We start from the raw sequence: 22,044 nt of genomic DNA, 5'->3' as shown, positions 1-22,044 counted from the left end.
CGCACTACCAGCCAGTACCGCTGGTTAGTGCGGGGGGAGCAAGGTGACAGTTTTCCTTTAAGTCTTTTACTTGTGTCGCAACAAAACATCCAGGGTGGCAAACCTGCTGGAAGTTGAACGGCTCCATTAGTACTCTTTTTAGCCTGATGTAATCGACAGCTAGTCGCAATGGGGATGCATTTTTCATCATGACATCTAAGTATCCAATTGCATATTGGAATGGGCCATGTAGCTGTAACCTAAGGGCCAAAGTTGCCCAGAACACTAATATATAGTAACCTCTATTTTCTCGGTAATCATTTATATAGTAGCTAGTAAAACTTTTTATGGTTGCTATGACTTAACCTCCAGCAATATAAATACTACAATGATATAAAAAAAATTCTTAAATACTATAGCAGGATACCAAAAATTGTTTGCTTACATTAAGAAATACATGAAATAAAATAATTAAATAAGTGCAGATTAAACACAGAATCTAAAGGGCGATTTTATTTCAATATGTAGAGGGAAACAATAAACACTGCATTATCTCCATTTATGAATACTGAGCAGTAAAAAGCCATAAGGGATGTCACTGCAACAATCCGAATATTAAATTCAAGCCTGCAAAATCTTGTTTCTGAACAGGCAGTAAGACATAAGCTCCCAGACTTCTGCCAGGAATGGATTTTCTATATTACTTCCATTATTCTATTATCCTATAAAGTCAGCGCTGCAAGGAATCTAGATACCTTATTGTATTATAAATTTAAGTGTGTCACCTATTTGTTTGTAGTATATAAACACACAAGTGTGGTTAATCTGCATTGTCTTGTAGTATCACATTTCTTCTATCATAATATGCATAGACTTTTGTTGTCCTATCTATAATTAGATCTTAAAATTCTCAGATGAGTATACTATATGTAGCATCATTTCTTCTATCCTCAAGTGTATCTGGAATTGCTAATAAAGCCAAAGTAACAAACTGCAAAAATGTTTCTACAACTGAGAAGATAATTAGCTAAAGTGCCATTTCCTTGGTAGACTGCTGTAATAATATCAAGGTGGGTATTCTTCTTTCCCCTGCTCACTGACAATGTTTGTTTGTACTACAGAATCTACAGTAAGTATATATGTACACGTACAGCATGGTTCCAGAATGAAGACACCCCTTTTAATGAGTGGTTTTGGTCATTTTTCTAATCCCTAATGGGTACTATAAATTATGAATACAAAGCTCAGTGACCCTCAAAATGTCAATGTTACAGTATAAGCTGCCAATTTTGCACTGTTAGTAAGGGTTCATGCACATGGGTATATCCCTATTGTAATTATTAGAGAGTCATAATAGGCCTAATGTAGAAGTGCATAAGCCCTAAATTGTGTAGGACTGGTGGCATGTAGGTGAAGAGGCATAGAGATATTTTCTCTTAAAGGGGTCAATCCAGGATTCAAAAACAGGTCTAATTTCTTTCAAAAACCCCTCCCTGTCTCTCTCCCCTTTAGGTGGGGTATTACAACTTGGCTCCATTCACTTCAATGGAACTTAGCTGCAGAACCAGACCCATACTGGAGACAGACAGGGAGCGGTCTTTGAAAGAAATGATCTGTTTTTCTATTCCTGGATAACCCCTTAAAATTCCACAAGAATCTGACAGAAAATGTGACATGTCTATGTATGGAGGTATTCTGCTTCTAGATAAGAATCGACTGTGGTATGGAGCTGTCACATATGGGCAGCTAAGGAGTGCAAAACTTATCTCACCCATTCCCTCTATCCCTGCGTACTTGCCTATCTGCCCTAAATAGCAGATCAACAACCACGGTGACAGTCCCTCCCTAAATATGTGATGGAAGTCACTGTCAACAAAATAAATTACAAAACAGGCAGAGGTTGGGATACTATATGGAATCACACAAACTAACAGGAATAAACGAAACACACACTCATATAATAGTCAAAGTCCACTAGCCGAGTCAGAAAGTCAGAAATACCAGATGATCAGAAATACAAGAAATAACGCTAGCTACTGGAGTAAGCTCTTTCACAGGCAAGATTTGAAAGCTTAATGCAGGCTTAAATAAGAAGCTACTCAGGTGAAAAGCCAACAAGGTCAGCTGACCTAGCCCAGACAGCTGGGCGTAACCCAGCAACTAAAACAACCAAAATAAACTTCATAGCTAGAAAGATTTAACCCTGCGGGTTCTGGCAAAACCAGACATCACCGGAGCAGTACAGTTTTGGAGTACTTGGTTCAGTCTTGTGCCTATGCTTTTACTCCCTGAATCAAATTTCTGCCAGAACCTGCAAATGTTCAAGGACATACATTATAAACAATGAATATTTGGTTGCAACATTCATCACTGAGTTCCTTTATGTATTGTGAGACTGCGACATTAAACGTGTACTCCACCCCTAGACATCTTATCCCCTATCCAAAGGATAGGGGATATGACGTCTGATCGTGGGGGTCCAGCCGCTAGGGACCCCCAGCATCTCGGCTGCAGCACCCCAGACTTCAGGTGCACAAAGCAAACTTGCTGGAGCCGAATGACTGGCAGGTCACACTATACACGTCACGTTACACGTCACAGCTACACCCCCTCAATGCAAGTACGTCACTCCCCCTCCCATAGACTTGCATTGAGGGGGAATGGTGCAGCAGGGAGATCAGATATCTTATCTCCTATACTTTCAATAGGGGAGGGGATTAGATGTCTAGGGGCGTACCCCTTTAATCCCTTAAGGACCGGGGTTTTTTCCGTTTTTGCATTTTCGTTTTTTGCTCCTTGCCTTTAAAAAATCATAACTCTTTCAATTTTGCACCTAAAAATCCATATGACGGGAAAAAAAATCATTGTGCGACAAAATTGAAAAAAAAACGAAGTTTTGTAAATTTTGGGGGCTTCCGTTTCTACGTAGTACATTTTTTGGTAAAAATGACACCTTATCTTTATTCTGTAGGTCCATACGATTAAAATGATACCCTACTTATATAGGTTGGATTTTGTCGGACTTCTGGAAAAATCATAACTACATGCAGGAAAATTAATACGTTTAAAATTGTCATCTTCTGACCCCTATAACTTTTTTATTTTTCCATGTATGGGGCGGTATGAGGGCTAATTTTTTGCGCCGTGATCTGAAGTTTTTAACGGTACCATTTTTGCATTGATAGGACTTATTCATTTTTAAATGATATAAAAAGTGACCAAAAATGCACTATTTTGGACTTTGGAATTTTTTTGCGCGCACGCCATTGACCGAGCGGTTTAATTAATTAATTATATATTTTTATAATTCGGACTAAGGATCGACCGATTATCGGTATAGCCGATATTATTGGCCGATAATCACGATTTGGGGCATTATCGGTATCGGCAATTACCTTGCTGATAAGCCGATAATGCCCCGCCCCCGTACCGCCCCCACCACACCGCGACCGCCACCCCCCGGTCTCCAAGGTTCTATCATATGTACAGCATTCTATACTAAGACATCCCAGCAATACAATTTCTTTCTGGTTTACATTTTCAACCCTTGGAACACAGTGTGAATTTGATGGATTGCAGCTGAATTGAACACTAATCTCAAGGGAGTTATCATCAGTCTGCTTAGTATTGGTGTCCATTATTTGCTTTGTAGTTTTCTGCCTCTGGGGAATACTGCTATTTTTATACCTGTTTCCCAATCCTGAGCTCAGGGGGCTTATTCATATTTTTACTTTACAATAAAGTTAGATGATATTTTATATTTGATTAGCTGTTGAAGGTAAACAATATTATTGGGTAAATCTATAACACGGATATAAAATAAACCAGCATTAATTTATAGGGAAACTGACAGCAGGGTCACCTGCACTAACCTGATAGATGTGGGTGATGCTGATTCAAATGCTTCTTACCAGATGAGAATCGGTGCAGCCATTTAGGAGATATTCATCTTGTTAAGGTTTTAACTTTTTAACTGGACTAGAGGTGGGCTGCTGCTGTATATGCAAAGTTTTTCCTCACTCACCAATAACCCCACCTTCTTCATAAATATGTATCCCCTCTACCTCAGTATGTCAGTGAAGGGTGGAGTTATCTGGCTTCAGCTGAAGAGAAAAGTTGGCACAGCGCTCACATGACCCGCAACAATGAATATTCATATTGAGCCTGCGGGCCCGCTTCCAGCGCACAGTTTAATGAAAATGGATACCGATCTTCAGAGGATCCAGTATGTATATAACCCATTAACCCCTCATCGGTCTCTTGTTGACCCACACTATAACCCAGAGTATTGCGTTTAGTGTGGGTGAACAGATGGCCGTTTTCCTTTAATAATGTTCTCACATAAAATGTAGTGGATTTGAGTGCTGGAAAACTCAACAGCTCAGAGCAGTAAAAAGTAAAAAAGCAAAACATAGGGAAAAGTATCAAATTAGTAAATAACATGAAAAAATATCTGTGGGAACAACAACACAAAGAAAACTCCACTCCACTTTTAGTAAATAAGAGCCAATAAGTATGTTTAAAATTGCTGTATTCTAACCTCTATAACTTTTTATTTTTCCGTATATGGGGCGTGTTCGCTAGTTTTTGTGCCATGATCGGTAGTTTTGATCAATACCACTTAGCACTTCTATCCTGTTTGTTTTAGCACCTGGACCCCATCGATAAAATCCTTTGACATGTCTCTATGACATGTCTCTTTTTTTAAATAAAAAAGATACCTTTTAAACACCTGGAATTTTTCACATTTGTTATTTTAAAATGAGGCATTATAAACCCCTTCCCTCTTGGGCCATTATTCATTTTTGCACTTTAGTTTTTTCCTCTTCACCTTCTAAAAATCATAACACTTATATTTTCCACCTACAGACCCACATGAGGGCTTGTTTTTTGCGCCAGCAATTTTACTTTGTAACACCATTAAATATTTGACCACAAAATCTACAGTGAAACCAGAAAAAAATATTTGTGAGTCAAAATTGAAAAAAATTTAATAAAAAAAACCCCAATTTTTTACGCAGTGTCCTTTTCAGTACAAATGACACCTTATCTTTATTCTGTAGGTCCATACAGTTACAAGGATACCTAATTGATATAGGTTTTATTTTACTACTTTAAGTTATAACTACATGCAACAAAATGAGTATGTTTACAATTGTCCACTTCTGACCCCAATAACTTTTTATTATTCCATATGTCGGGATGTATCAGGGATAATTTTTTGCGGGGCCAGTTTTATTTTGATTGCGTTTTATTCATTGTTTTCTAATATATGAGGTGACCAAAAATATGCATTTCTGGACTTAGGGTACCATAACATGCAATCTTTATATTTCATACACTGATCATTGCTTCTTCATAGGAGATCATTGATCAGTGTTATTGGTGCGCCACTGATTCAGCCTGGCAAAGCTGGCTGAAAGCCTGGAGCGCCGATCGGACAGCCAGGAGGAAGGAAAGACATCTTCCCCCTCATGCATGTGTTTCGGTGCATTTGTATCTGCTATACAAATTTGTGGTCAACAAAATAAAAAAATAAATTGCCAGACAGGTAATAAACGTATAATAAATTTGTACCTCTTGATACAAATCACTGAGATCTCCATGATGTGCTTGTTTGGAACAACCTGGGTATTCTTTCACACAACAGGAATCAGGGGGCCAATCCATCTCTGTCATCTCCAGCCAGTCTGTTAGGTATACCACTCCGCAGCACCTGAACTTTTTAAAAACAAAAGCATGCCATCATTAATCTCTCCCATAATTCTTCTACAGACCATCAGAGATGAACCGCAAGCAGTCACGAAATCTCCAAAAGGCACAAGCTTGCCATGTATTGACAAACCCATTATACGTAATGGTAGCATTTTAATCCTAGGTAATGCATACACATGTACAGTCATAAATTAGATACATCTTCCCTCTAACTCAGCAACCCAGATCCTGGCAGCGCCTTCTTCACACCTTATTTGCTTTATTATTTAAATAAAAATTGAGGCATGATTAATGATACGTAGCACATAATCCTTTGCAGGGCTGATAGATATTGAAGTTATTGTTGACCAAGTGTGAAAAGTGAAACATTACACCTCTGTGCTGGAAGAATAATGAATTATACAATGATTCATGGTACAATTAAAGATCTTTCTCTCGATTCAGACTTGTACTTACAATAGAGTTATACAGAATTAGAAATATGTGGCTCTGTTCTAGTCTATACAAAATAAAGTGCACGCTATCATTATGAATATAAAGTAGATAAAGGGCTGCCATAATTTGTGTGTGTGTGTGGTTGGAAGGGGAAGGGATTGGCTAAGATCAGTGTTCCATTTGCCATCGAAGGTAAAGCCCAACAGTTAAAAATCACACTGGTTTTATCAAGACGTGCTCACTTCTCAATAAATCGAGGTGCATAATAGGCATCCCTGTGTGCCTCTCTGAAATCATACATTTTAGTACATTAGGAGGCCACTCCCCTTTTCACTAAGCCCAAACCAATTTTTGAACCTGCAGGGCTATGCGAAATTTCATTGGTTCTCCAGGGATCTTTTGCCAATCAATTATTATTATCTTTGGTCTTCTTTATGTTATCCCCTTTTATTTTGTGTAAGTGTTTTTGCTTATATGTACATCTCCTTATTATAACTTTTGTGTAACTTTGAAAGAGTCTTACTACAGTGGGGATCAAAAGTTTGGGCACCCAGGTAAAAAATTGTATTAATGTGCATAAAGAAGCCAAGGAAAGATGGAAAAATCTCCAAAAAGCATCAAATTACAGATTAGACATTCTTATAATATGTCAACAAAAGTTAGATTTTATTTCCATCATTTACACTTTAAAAATAACAGAAAACAAAAAAGATTGCATCCACAAAAAAGTTTCGGCACCCTGCAGAATTTATAGCATGCACGGCCCCCTTTGCAAAGCTGAGACCTGCCAGTGTCATAGATTGTTCTCAATCATCATCTGGGAAGAGCAGGTGATGTCAATCTCAAAGGTTTTAAATGCCCAGACTCATCTGACCTTGCCCCAACAATCAGCACCATGGGTTCTTCTAAGCAGTTGTCTAGAAATCTGAAACTGAAAATAGTTGACGCTCACAAAGCTGGAGAAGGCTATAAGAAGATAGCAAAACGTTTTCAGATGTCAATATCCTCTGTTCGGAATGTAATTAAGAAATGGCAGTCATCAGGAACAGTGGAAGTTAAAGCAAGATCTGGAAGACCAAGAAAAATATCAGACAGAACAGCTTGCAGGATTGTGAGAAAAACAATTCAAAACCCACGTTTGACTGCACAATCCCTCTAGAAAGATCTGGCAGACACTGGAGTTGTGGTACACTATTCCACTATAAAGAGATAATTGTACAAATATGGTCTTCATAGAAGAATCATCAGAAGAAAACCTCTTCTACGTCCTCACCACAAAAATCAGCGTTTGAACTTTGCAAATGAACATATAGGCAAGCCTGATGCATTTTGGAAACAAGTTCTGTGGACCGATGAGGTTAAAATTGAACTTTTTGGCCGGAATGAACAAAGGTATGTTTGGAGAAGAAGGGGAACAGAATTTAATGAAAAGAACCTCTGTCCAACTGTTAAGCATGGGGGGTGGATCAATCATGCTTTGGGGTTGTATTGCAGCCAGTGGCACAGGGAACATCTCACGAGTAGAAGGAAAAATGGATTCAATAAAATTTCAGCACAATTTGGATGCTAACTTGATGCCATATGTGAAAAAGCTTAAGTTAAAGAGAGGATGGCTTCTACAAATGGATAATGATCCAAAACACACCTCAAAATCCAAGGGGGATTACATCAAGAGGCGTTAACTGAAGGTTTTGCCATGGCCTTCACAATCTCCTGACCTCAACATAATTGAAAATCTATGAATAGACCTTAAAAGAGCAGTACGTGACAGACCAGACCAGAAATCTCAAAGAACTGGAAGACTTTTGTAAGGAAGAATGGGCAAAGATACCTCAAACAAGATTTGAAAGACTCTTGGCTGGCTACAAAAAGTGTTTACAAGCTGTGATACTTGCCAAAGGGGGAAGTACAAGATATTAACTCTGCAGGGTGCCCAAACTTTTGCAGATGCCATTTTTTCTGTTATTTTGAAAGTGCAAATGATGGAAATAAAATCTAACTTTTGTTGACATTTTAAGAATGTCTAATCTGTAATTTGATGCCTTTTGGAGATTTTTCCATCTTTCCTTGGCTTCTTTATGCACATTAATACAAATTTTTACCTGGGGTGCCCAAACTTTTGATCCCCACTGTACTATATATTCATTATTTAAGTTAATTAAATTGTCCTTGGCTCTTAATATGCCCAAAACCTTAAAGAGGAAAAATAACATTTTGCTATGTCAGGGCTTGAATGCCAGTGTGCAAGAGGTTATATAGTTAGTTCTAGAGAGAATTAGGCAGTGGGTTCATATGAGTACTTATGTGCATTTGAAACAGTGGCATCTTGTCTACTGTAGTGATGGGTGGTGGCAATGTTTGTGTGTGGATAGGTGGACTGGTGTTAGGGTGCACAAATCTCATGTGGCCTATAGTGATAAGTGCACAAGTGAGCGCAGAAGTAGCGTACACTTTTACAATCACATCTCGGGGTCATGTGTGTAGGGAAGACCAAAGTTTGGTAGCATGGCCTCTATGAACCTAATATACACCTTTGCACAATTTTTCTTTATTTGTTGATTTGTTCCCCAATATAAGATAAACAAACTTTCTCCATAGTCTTCATTAAAAATGTCCTGCCATTTAGGTCTGTCAGACAGATTTTCTGCTCTCTCAGTGTTGGAGATTTAACAGAGAGGTGGTTACATATCAGCTAAGATTGTGGATGGAGGGGAGAGTATCCTTAGAGGACAGCTCACACAGGATGTAGATAAAGAGGAGAGCACACAAAAGGTAGTTTGCAGGAGAGAATCATATAGGCCATGTACAAGTATATAGAGAAAACATAGCTAAAACATAGAGCTGTAAAAGCAAAACTAAAAAGTAAGAATTTGTCAGTGTTTTCTATCTAGGAATACTGATTTTCAAGTAATAAGCCTTGTCAAAACCCAATTTTGATGTGAATAACCCACGTTCATTGACTTGTTCATATTATATTTTTACTATACATTTATAGGGGCTATAATAATGGATATGCTTTTTCCTTAATAATACTGATATTACACTCATATTAAAATGGTTAAGCTCATCATGTGGTCACTCCCTCCAACAGTGTTAATATTAAATGAAGCAGCCATGTGACTAGGTTGCACTGTCACTGTGCAGAGCTCTTCTACATACAATGTACAGAAAAGGAGTGCAATGTATGGGCTGAGCCACTACCTGAGACAGACAGTTGAGCAAGCAATGGACATTAATAGACAAACATAGGAAACCTTTAGTAATCCTATGACCTGCATTAAGCAATATATATTCTAATAGTTCAAGGCAGATTTATTGCACAGTATTATGTTGTTGTGTATTACACTCAGATGCCATCTACTGTTGTGTAACAGAGCTTGTCTCCTGTTCTTTGATGTAACCTTGAGAAGCACTACAAATATTTATGTCCATCAATAACATTGGGTTATTGCTCTGCGGAGACTTATCCAAATTACAACTCCTTACCTTGTTACAGAAGAGATTCATGAGCCTCTTATCTACTATTAAATAACAGAATATAATAAAGGGCCTATGTAAGATCTATTACTGGTATACAACATCCTGTAGGTAAAAGTATAGAGATGAATAGAAGAAAAGTTGCATAATTTTTAGCTGTTTGTGCATAAATCAAAATGAAATGAATAAATAAACTGATTTCATAGAGATGAATATAGATGTATTCCAGAGTTCATTTATTCTTGAGCTATCCCCACTGGAAATCAAACATGATACTTGACTTATGAAACATAAATCACCCAATGACTGAAATAATACACTGCAAATAGTCTTCGTGCCAAAGCAAAGGTTTTTTTTTTTTCTTTTTTCTTTCATTTAGGAAAAACTAACCACTGCCATGGGCAGCTGCTAAAGTAGACAGCAGATGAATACTGCCCAAGTGTCAATGTGGCACATTTAATCATTATTTGCATGAAGGCCCGATAAATCTTCTTCAAAGTCCTGGGTATAGATCATGTCTTCATTTGTCAATGTCCTGAATCTGATGTTTAATTTACTATAATTACAGGAAATGCCTCCAAACTTTAGAACCTTAGAAAGTAAGTAGATTAATCTGCGGCTCGTACTCCGCTCTCACTCTGTTCATGCTATAATTGAAAATCTGTATCTCTTTGTTTTACGACTCAAATTCATCTCCCAAACATACATCAGGGAAGAGGCTGGTGGAACAATAGGATATCTGCATACCATTTATTAAGCATGCCTTGTGTATAAAACATTCACTCCAGCCTGGTGACTAATATATGGGCAGCAAGCTATGATTTACAAAGCAGTCATTTACCCAGCAACGTGTAGCTAGGAACTGACAATCCCATTATATATATAAAAAAAAACAATTCATATTCATTTATTTAATTATACTTCCCATAAAACAAAAGACTAATTCTCTCTCTCGTATTCTGATCATTCAAATCGAAATTGCATGAACATAATAGTACAATATCAAAAAGTGAGAATGAATTTAGTGAGAGCGTAAACAGGTATCAGCAATTAAATGATATGTGATATCTGGGCCTTTTCCAGTATATATATATATATATATATATATATATATACACATATACTGCCATCTATAAATGTATAATGGACACAATGTCATAACTTATTTCTATTGTGTTCAACAGTACTATGAAGGTCCATGAAAAGAGGACATTGGCTCTGGGGGGTCTACATCCCCCATCCTTCGCTTACATCATCCGAGTTTATCAGACTTTAACTGTACTTGTTTCCTCTCATTACACAGTTTTCCTCTTTATCTGGAGTTGTCATAGCAGCCACAGTCAAACTAGAAACTGTTGTTCATGTGTCATTCATTACAAAGAGCTAAACTGTGTCTGGTCAGAGCCTGCAGCTCTCTGCATAGGGTGTCCAGGGATTAGAAGCTCACCAGACATAAAACAGGAAAGGACACTGCTGATTCCTGGGTCTGACATAAAATGCTCTTTTAGGTGTGTGTATTTAGTAATCACTGTTAGCTGGTGCCTGTGGCTGCAATTCTATGGTGCTCCACAGAGGACTTGTATGACATTCATAAAACATAGTTACTTTCTCCCAGAAACTGTGCCAAAGAAGAATAGGGGATAAGATGTCTGATCGCGGGGGACCCCCGCAATATAGCATGCGGCACCCACCTGTTTCTTGTCCGGTAGCGCTGGAGGGTCTGGGTCCCGACCACGGGAACGGAAGTCCGAGACGTCACGACTCCGCCCCCGTGTGACGTCCCCTCAATGCAAGTCTATGGGAGGGGGCGTGATGGCCTTCACGCCCCCTCCGGGACGGGGCGTGATGTCACACTGGGGTGGAGTCGTGACGTCATGGACTTCCGTTCCCATGGTCGGGACCCAGACCCTCCAGCGCTACCAGACAAGAAACAGGTGGGTGCCGCATGCTATATTGCGGGGGTCCCCAGCAGCGGAGACCCCATGATCAGACATAGGGGATAAGATGTCTATCTTACCCCTTTAAAATTGCATCTCAGGCCCTTTCACCTGAATAGAACTGATGTGACACACCACATAGAGCTCAGTAGACTAATGTGGAGTTGTTTCTGTAAAAGGCTGATATGTTTTTCTAATTTCATGTGCTGCTTTTTAAAGTTTTTTTTGTTTTGAGTTTATAAAAAATACTGCTGCTCAATATGTGAAACATGATCCCACTCAAAAGGGGTACTCCGCTGCCCCAGCGTTTGGAACATATTGTGCCGAACGCTTGTAGCGGGGATCGTGACATCATGGACACGCCCCCTTGTGATGTCACGCCTCGCACCCTCAATGCAAATCTATGCGAGTGGGCGTGGTGGCAGCCAAGCCTCCTCCCATGAACTTGCATTGAGGGGGCATGGTGTGATGTCACAAGGGGCGTGGTTGTGACGTCACGACCCCCGCTGCCCTCACCCAGCATTCTAAACGAACGCCAGGTGCTGAACAGAGATCATGGGGGCCCAAGCTGCTGGACCCCTGTGATCAGACATCTTATCCTCTATCCTTTGGATAGGGGATGAGATGTCTAGGGATGGAGTACCCCTTTAAGGCAGGGCGGGTGGGGGTAGAACCAGAATGCAATGGAGTTAAGAGGCATGTGAATTAGGAGGGAGAGAGGGGGGGATAACTAAATATATACCAAAGGGGAACAAATATAAAGCAAAGAAAGCAGACAGTGGGATGGATAGGTTAGAGAGGGGTCAGGACATAATGGTGGGTGGAGAGGAGTCCTGTGGGGGGAGGTTAAGAGCAGTGGATAAGGAGATCCATGGGTTACAAACCAGCCGTAAAAATAAATGTAGCCCGAAAAATTGTAATCCCAATAATTTAAAAAATTCCATTAGCCCCAATAACCACAATAAGCCCCATTAACTCAAAAAATCCCATTAGCCCCAATAACTTAAATAATAACGTTAGACCCAAAAATGCAAAAAATCCCATTAGCCCCAATAACTTAAATAGTACAATTAGCCCTTATAACTCAAATAATAACATTAACCTCAATAACTCAGAAAATCCCATTAGTGAGACTATATGTGTAAAACTTAATGGAAATGTAAAGTGTATGTTCACAAATGCCAGAAGGCTAGCAAATAAAATGGGGGAACTTGAGGCCTTGATACTGGAGGAACATATTGATATAGTTGGGGTTACTGAGACATGGCTGGACTCCTCGCATGACTGGGCTGTTAATCTGCAGGGGTTTACATTGTTTCGCAAGGATAGAATGAACAGAAAAGGTGGTGGAATCTGTCTGTATGTAAGAAGTGGTATGAAAGTCAGTGTGAACGATGCCATAGTGTGTGATGATTCTGAGTAGGGATCGACCAATATCGTTTTTTTAGGGCCGATACCGATAATCGGTGCAGGTTAGGGCCGATAGCCGATAACTTATACCGATATTCCGGTATAAGTTATCGGCTATTTAACCCCCTGCGACACCGCTGCAGATCATTGATTTAAAGCAGGCGCTTTAAATCAATGCACTGCAGTGGCTTTTGCGGGGCCATAGGCCGCCGCCACCACTCGCTTCTCTCCCCTACCTGCCAGGGTGCTCCGGGCCATCCATCCTCCCTTCCGGTAGTGTCCGGGGGCGTTGCGGGTGGTCCGGTCCGGGCTGTCCTTCTTCTCCGGCGGTCATCTTCTCCACTCCGGGCAGGCTCCGGCCTAGTACGCTGCATAGACGCCGCAGCGCAGTGACGCCCGTGCGCAGCGACGCACCTGACACTACACGAAGGACGGATGGCCTGGACCACCCCCATTACGGGTAAGTTTAATTTTTTTATTGACTCGGAGGGTGGGGGAGGGCCCGACCGGTATAGCGGTATGGGAAAAAATCCATACCGGTATACCGCCTAGCATCACGGTGGGGGGTGCGACACGGTGCGGTGGGTCGGGGGTGCGGTGCGGCGGGTCGAGGGGGTGGCGGTCGCGGTGCGGTGGGGGCGGTGCGGGGGGCGGGGCATTATCGGCTTATCGGCAAGATAATTGCCGATACCGATAATGCCCCAAATCGTGATTATCGGCCGATAATATCGGCCATACCGATAATCGGTCGATCCCTAATTCTGAGGATGTGGAATCATTGTGGGTAGAATTAAAATAGGAGGAAAATATTGAAAAAATAGTATTTGGTGTAATCTACAGACCCCCTAATATCACTGAAGAGATAGAAGGTCAGCTGTATAAACAAATAGAGAGGGCCGCCCGGGCAGGTACAGTGGTAATAATGGGAGATTTTAACTATCCGGATATAGATTGGGGCCAGGGCTGGCTAAAACTACAAAGGGGCGACAATTCCTAAATTTATTGCAGGATAATTTTATGGGCCAGTTTGTGGAGGACCCGACAAGAAGTGATGCCTTGTTGGATCTGATCATTTCCAACAACGCAGAGCTGGTTGGTAATGTAACTGTGCGGGAAAAGCTTGGTAATAGCGACCACAATATAGTTACTTTTGACTTAAAATGTAGAAAACAGAGACAGACGGGGAAGGCAAAAACATAGAACTTTAAAAAGGCAAATTTCCCTGGGCTGAGAGCTGCACTACAGGACATAGACTGGGGGGAGGTGTTCTCAAATACTGATACAGAAGGTAAATGGGACATCTTTAAATCAACTCTAAATAACTATACAGCTAAATATATACCAAAGGGGAACACATATAAACAATTAAAACTAAATCCTACATGGCTGACAAATGATGTTAAAAGAGCAATAAACAACAACAAAATAGCCTTCAAAAAATTCAAATCTGATGGGTCAGCTATAACATTTAAACAGTACAAGGAACTTCATAAAATCTGTAAAAATGTAATAAAAACAGCAAACATTCAAAATAAGAGACAGGTGGCCAAAGAAAGCAAAACTAATCCTCAATATTTTTTTAGATATATAAATACAAAAAAAACAAGGAGAGCATGTAGGACCCCTTAATAATGATAATGGGGAGGTTGTCACGGGCGATCAAGAGAAGGAGGAGCTACTGAATGGGTTCTTTAGTTCTGTATACACTATGGAAAAAGGAGCTGACATTGGCCAGGTCAGTGCTGGTAACACATCATGTAATGTACTGAACTGGCTTTATGTAGAGATGGTACAAGGTAAGTTAAGTAAAGTAAATGTAAGCAAATCTCCAGGACCGGATGGACTACACCCAAGAGTTCTTAGAGAGGTAAGTTCAGTAATATCTGTACCCTTGTTCATGATATTTAGTGATTCTCTGGTGTCTGGTATTGTGCCAAGGGACTGGCACAAGGCGATTGTGGTGCCAATCTTCAAGAAGGGCTCTAGGTCTTCGTCAGGCATTTATAGACCGGTAAGTTTAACGTGCATTGTGGGTAAGTTGTTTGAAGGACTTATACGGGATTACATACAGGAATACATAGGGGATAATTGTATTATAAGTGATAGCCAGCATGGGTTTACTAAGGATAGAAGTTGTCAAACCAATCTAATTTGCTTTTATGAACAGGTGAGTAGAAGCCTTGACAGAGGAATGGCTGTGGATATAGTGTTTCTGGATTTTGCTAAAGCGTTTGATACTGTCCCTCATAGACGTCTGACAGGTAAGTTAAGGTCTTTGGGCTTGGAAACTTTAGTTTGTAACTGGATTAAACACTGGCTCATGGATCGTACCCAGAGAGTGGTGGTCAATGATTCGTACTCTGATTGGTCCCCGGTTATTAGTGGTGTACCCCAAGGTTCTGTACTGGGCCCGCTGTTGTTTAATTTATCTATCAATGATATAGAGGATGGCATTAACAGCTCTGTTTCTATCTTTGCAGATGACACCAAGCTTTGTAGCACGGTACAGTCTATAGAGGATGTGCATAAGTTACAAGATGACTTGGATAGACTAAGTGTCTGGGCATCCACTTGGCAAATGAGGTTCAATGTGGATAAATGTAAAGTTATGCATCTGGGTACTAATAACCTGCATGCGTCGTATGTCTTAGGGGGGATTAAACTGGCAGAGTCACTGGTAGAGAAGGATCTGGGTGTACTTGTAGATCACAGACTACAGAATAGCATGCAATGTCAGGCTGCTGCTTCCAAGGCCTGCAGGATATTGTCATGTATAAAAAGAGGCATGGACTCAAGGGACAGGGACATACTACTCCCCCTTTATAAAGCATTGGTACGGCCTCACCTGGAATATGCTGTTCAGTTTTGGTCGCCTGTCCATAAAAGGGACACTGCGGAGCTGGAAAGGGTGCAGAGACGCGCGACTAAACTAATATGGGGCATGGAACATCTTAGCTATGAGGAGCGATTAAAGGAGTTACAATTGTTTAGTCTTGAGAAGAGACGTTTAAGGGGGGATATGATAAACTTATATAAGTATATAAATGGCCCATTCAAAAAATATGGAGAAAAACTGTTCCAGGTTAAACCTCCCCAAAGGACGAGGGGGCACTCCCTCCGTCTGGAGAAGAAAAGGTTTAGTCTAAAGGGGCGACACGCCTTCTTTACCATAAGGACTGTGAATTTATGGAACAGTCTACCTCAGGAACTGGTAACAGCAGGAACAATTAACAGCTTTAAAACAGGGTTAGATACATTCCTGGAACAAAATAACATTAATGCTTATGCAGAATTATAAAACTGCATCCCTTCCCCTTATCCCATTACACCCTTCCCTTCAATTCCCTGGTTGGACTTGATGGACGTATGTCTTTTTTCGGCCATACTAACTATGTAACTATGTAACTATGTGCTTGGAGTACTGAACATCACACAAGCAGGGAATAAACAATGGCATGTTGATGTGAATGTGACCCTGGTTTCCAAAAGCATTTTACCTACAGAAAGTTTATTAGTAAGTGATAAATCCTATGGCAGTTAAATAATCTGAAAACAATTTTTAAAAGCGAAGAAAACCCCTTTAGGGTCTATTCACACATACAGTATTCTGCACAGATTTGATGCACAGGATCTGAAGCTGTGTTCAGTCATTCAGTTTAAATTGAGATCTGCAGCAGAAAATCCGGTGTATCAAATCTCTGCAGAATACTGTACGTGTGAATAGACCATTAACCTTAGTTATAAAATGTTGTATCAGAGACTGAGGTTAAGATATAATTTTAATCATGTAATAGTCATTATTTTACATAAAATTTCAGTTAACTTAACCCCTTAAGGACGCAGGGTTTTTCATTTTTTGCATTTTCGGTTTTTCCTCCTTACCTTTTAAAAATAATTTTCCACCTAAAAATCCATATTATGGCTTATTTTTTGCATCACCAATTCTACTTTGCAGTGACATTAGTAATTTTACCCAAAAATCCACGGCAAAATGGAAAAAAAAATCATTGTGCGACAAAATCGAAGAAAAAACGCCATTTTGTAACTTTTGGGGGCTTCTGTTTCTACGCAGTGCATATTTTGGTACAAATGACACCTTATCATTATTCTGTAGGTCCATACGGTTAAAATGATACCTTACTTATTAGGGGTGTGAATCGGCAAGAATTTTGCGATACGATTCTAATCGCGATACCAGTGTGGCGATTCGATACATCGCGATACCGTCTAGGTGACCATACATCACGATATATCCCGATTCTGTCTCAAAAGCAATGTCTTTTACACTTTTATTAATACTTAATTTTTTTTTATACACTTTATTAGACTTTTAGGAGGAATCAGATTCCTCAGACAGATGAATAGAGTTCTATTGAACTCCATTGATCTGTGATCCATTGATAGAGCCTAGTCAAGCCAGGCTCTATCAATGACAGAGCCACGGGACAGCAGGAAGCAGAGGTAAGCCCTCCGGCTACCTCCACAGTTGATCGCCCGCCCGCGATCGCACTGCGGGGGGGGGGGGGGGGCGATCCACCCGACTATCCCACCAGGGAGCATTCACAGATCCCTTTAGATGCCGCTGTCAGCTTTGACAGTGGCGATCTAAAGGGTTAATAGCCAGCCGAGGCAATCGCTGCATGCTGGCTATTAGCGGTGGCCCCCAGCTACTGAAAACCCCCGGTGGGCTGCAGAGTATGGTGGGGGCAGGAGTCCGGAGCCCGCTCCATTCACCCCTTTGAGCGCCGCATGCTGGATATTAGCGGCGGTGATGCATCAGTGGCCCCCGGCTACTTAAATCAGCCGGGGGCCGCAGAGTACGGAGCGGGCAGGAGTCGAAAGCCCGCTCTATACACCCAGAGCGACGCCGCATCAGATCCAGCCCTGCTTGCACGAGCTGGAAAAATTCACCTGCCCGGCTCCACAAATGTGGAATTTGTATCTCCTGACGCCCGGGACATGCTGTTCCGGGCATCAGGAGATACAAATTCCACATCCCTAAAAGGATCGATCCCAAAAATATTTTGAATCGATTCAGTATCACCAAATGAAATTTTTTTTTTTACGTGTACGCCATTGACCGCGTGGTTTAATTAACGATATATTTTTATAGTTCGGACATTTATACACGCGGTGATACCACATATGTTTATTTTTATTTACACTGTTTTATTGTTTTAATGGGAAAAGGGGGGTGATTCAAACTTTTAATAGGGAACGGGTTAAATGATCTTTTTTACATTTTTTTTTGTAATGTTATAGCTCCCATATGGGCCCATAACATTACATACACTGATCTTTTACACAGATCACTGGCATGTATTAACATGCCTGTGATCAGTGTTATCGGCACTTGATTGCTCCTGCCTGGATCTCAGGCACGGAGCAGTCATTCGCCGATTGGACACCGAGGAGGCAGGTAGGGTCCCTCTCTGTGTCCTGTAAGCTGTTCGGGATGCCGCGATTTCACTGCGGCGGTCCCGAACAGCCCGACTGAGCAGCCGAGATAGTTTCACTTTCGCTTCAGACACGCGATCAGCTTTGATCGCCGCATCTGAAGGGTTAATGCAGGGCATCACCACGATCGGTGATGTCCGGTATTAGCCGTGGGTCCCGGCCGTTGATGGCCGCCGAGACCGACCCGATATGACGCGGGACCGACCCTGCGGCATATCGCGGAAGTCCGGCGCAGGACATAAAAATATACGTCCTTCGTCGTTAAGGAGTTAAAGGAGATCTCCAGAGGAAAAAAGGTTCAGAGCAGGAGAGGTTTGCTATGAGGATTTGCTCATGCTCTGGACAGTTCCTGACACAGACAGAGGTGGCAGCAGAGATGTGGTCAGACTGGAAAGAACTACACAACTTCCTCTGGAGCATACAGCAGCTAAGTACTGGAAGGATTAAGATTTTTATATAAAAGTAAGTTACAAATCTGTATAACTTTCTTGCACCAGTTGATTTAAAAATATTTTGTTTCTCCCAGAGTACCCCCTTTAAGCTCTCTTTTATATTCTACTGGTCCATAGGGAAGTATGGTAAAAATAAGGAATGTAAATGAGCCTCAAGGGTACAGGAACTGACCAATCTTTTAAGAACCCGCTTTCTTTTATTGTCTATCCAGGTAATCATTACTTTGATAAATGCACTTATGATCTATTGATTTGTGGGTATAAAAAAGCACTGAATGTTTTTGAAGATTAATGTTGATGAAAACCAAGTAAAGAAAAAAAAATCTCTTGGCAAGTTCCCGTAAAACATTCTGCTTCTTTATTTGGAAAATAATTAAAAAGCAAGCAAATGGAACCTTGGCTGTTTGTCACAAGAATGACTGACACATTTTCCAGCACTTACATGCTCGTAGTTATAGTCTAGAATGTGCATGGCAAATATTTAAAGGGAACCTGTCATCAGATTATACCATATATAACACATGGCAACATGTTTTATATAGTAAAAATCTTCCTCACTATTACTGGGAGACGTTTCTGCCAGCAACAAAGGTGAAGATAAGAGGTTTGAAAGGTGTACACCGTTGGCCTGTAAGTAGTGCCTAGGGCGGGGGCCATCCTCTTCTGATTCCATCTGTAACCACACCCCCTCAGTGCCATCCCTAAGAAGACAGAGCAGAAACATGAGTAGGCCATGCCTAGGTTGTCAATCACGCTGAGTGAGCATGATTACAGCCCAAGCAGATGGAACCAGAGGAGGATGGCTCCTGCCCAGGGGACTACTTATGGGTTGGACACCTTTTAAACAGAGTATTTTATTTTATTTTAAATATATTTTATTTATTTATATAATTTATATTTTATATATATTTTTTTATATATTTTTTTTTATTATGTTATATAAATATATATATAGTATTTTAAACAGTAAATCTCTTTACAATCGCTGCCAACAGAAACCTCTCCTGGGCATGGTAATGAAGAAGAGCTTGCCATATATATGTTATATATGATAAATCTGATGACAGGTTCCCTTTAAATGAAATAGTGACCAACCCACACACCAGAATAGTTAACTGATACACCTGCTGGATGTGAGTAGTACATCACAACCTCATAACATTAACTCTTCAAACATAGGAAACTTTTGTTGTAGAAAGAATTTTTGTTACAACTTAGCCAAAATGTAGTCATTAGTAATAATCAAATACAAAATGTCAGCACAGACTGCAAGGTCAAAAAAGGAGAACAAAAAGAATAAACCTAATAAACCATTGGAAATAAAAGATCACTGCACCAGTTAAAACCTTGAGGCAAGTGTGTTCTCAGTTTTAAAATCCAGAACAACTCTCTGGAATAAAGAAAATGCTACCGATCTCCTCCTCTAGATGGACGAAGGACCTTTTCAAATGCAATAAAAGCAAAGTAATCCAAATTACCTTCATGAACAGAGATAAAATGTCTAGCCGCTCCTGAAGCGTTTATCAAGTCTTTATGAATGTGATTAATATGTTCTATTCTCGTTTTGCCCTTCCAAAAGGTAAAACAAATGTAAATAACATTGCAGTAAAGACAGAAAATTTTACAGGTCACCCTGGATTGCAACATTTTCATTGTCAGAAGTATTAAACATATTGTTTTTTTAGCATATTTTCATGCGGTACACCTTCTCCCTCCACACGAAAATAATTGTTTTACAGACAACCAGTAAGGATGCACATTTCTCTACACATTCATTTGGGGAGAATATGTTTCCTAAGGTTTTGACTCATTTTTCCACACTTCCACAATCTCCATTTATAATGTTTGCAAAACAGGAAAAATATTAGCAAATGCATTAAATTCCTTATTGCATGTGGTGGAAAAGACTATGGTATAGTTACCTTTTTCTTTATTAATTCTTTGTTGGAGTTTTTACTGAATAGGCAATGAGTATACTTCTCGCTAGAGTTATATAACAGTGAGTCACGTGATGTATATTATACTGCAACATTAGCTTTTTTGATCATGCCTTCTTTATACTGTAACTACAATCAATGAGTATATTACTAGCTTAAAATGAAACTTTTGCAAAAGACTCTGAAGTTGAATAAGCCCTTTTAGTCACCCTCAGGAGTAATGTCAAGGAAATTGACTACTGTTCCTATATTGGAAGACACAAAGGAAAGAATCAAGGCCTCACTCATTGATTATGAAAAAAACAACACATCCAGTGTTATCCGTGTGTAGATCCCCTTTCAACAAAACCTAGAAGGAGAACCTATTTGCTGTCCTTAAGAAAACCCGGGTGACGGATTAGGGGGTGGAGGACGGGTATCGACCCAGACACTGAGACCCTCACAGGGACCCAATACCTAAGAGGATTGGTTTTGGGGAGACCATTAAATATAGGTATTTAAGAGAGAATGGACCAAATACAGTAAGACCTGAGTGAAGTTTGGAACATGCACCACACAAAATATTTAAAACCAAATTGGAGTATAGAGTTGCATCCATCACAACTACCAAGCCCCATTTATCTGCCTGCCAAAACACCAGGTAGTTATTTGACTTAAGCCTCTCCAGTTCCATAAAATCTAAACTAGAGAAATTACTTTAAGGAGAATGAATTAGGTTATGGATGATGTTGTGGACATCAGTAAGATCCTGTTCCAATAAAAACTGAAATAAAAACTGAAAATCATCCAAAGCTGGCAAAACTGTCATTATCAACATTTTAATAATGTATATTAATTAGCGCAGTTTGAGCAAATTGTTCTGGAACACGACATTAAGCAGCAAAGACATCATCGTAATCTGGAACAATAGTATCTGATGAAAAATCATCAGGAATCACAGTGGAGGAAAACTGCAATATCATCAAAGAAAAAATATCATAATTGTAACAAAATTATTGAAATCCAGGAGCATACAAAAAAACAAATACGAAAATGGTAATATGGAGCATAACTGATTCCTTTTGACAGAATATTAATTTGTCTTTCCGAAGAGATAGTGGGAGACAGTAACATTGTTTGAAGTCATGTGCACACTGTTTGTGTCTCCTCGTGCGGTACCATTGTTCCTTTAGGTTGTCTGCCACTCCTGTGTTTCCTCCATTTTTTCAGCATGTTCTCCGAGCAGACGATACAGTAGTTTCTCTA

At 40.1% G+C, this 22,044-nt stretch overlaps 1 protein-coding gene across 5 annotated transcripts in view; it reads right to left on the bottom strand.

Moving 5' to 3' along the window:
• The window catches only part of TSPAN12 (tetraspanin 12), a 204,596-nt gene that overhangs the window by 10,910 nt on the left and 171,642 nt on the right, over nucleotides 1-22,044 (bottom strand). For all 5 annotated transcript variants that reach the window (XM_056573827.1, XM_056573828.1, XM_056573824.1 and 2 more), the window contains one exon: nucleotides 5,557-5,700. In XM_056573827.1, the coding sequence (XP_056429802.1) occupies nucleotides 5,557-5,700 (144 nt within the window). The remainder of the gene's footprint in view (nucleotides 1-5,556; nucleotides 5,701-22,044) is intronic.

This window comes from Hyla sarda, chromosome 4 (genome assembly GCF_029499605.1).
Source record: "Hyla sarda isolate aHylSar1 chromosome 4, aHylSar1.hap1, whole genome shotgun sequence".
NCBI lineage: Eukaryota > Metazoa > Chordata > Amphibia > Anura > Hylidae > Hyla > Hyla sarda.
This window is presented reverse-complemented; position numbering and strand designations above follow the sequence as displayed.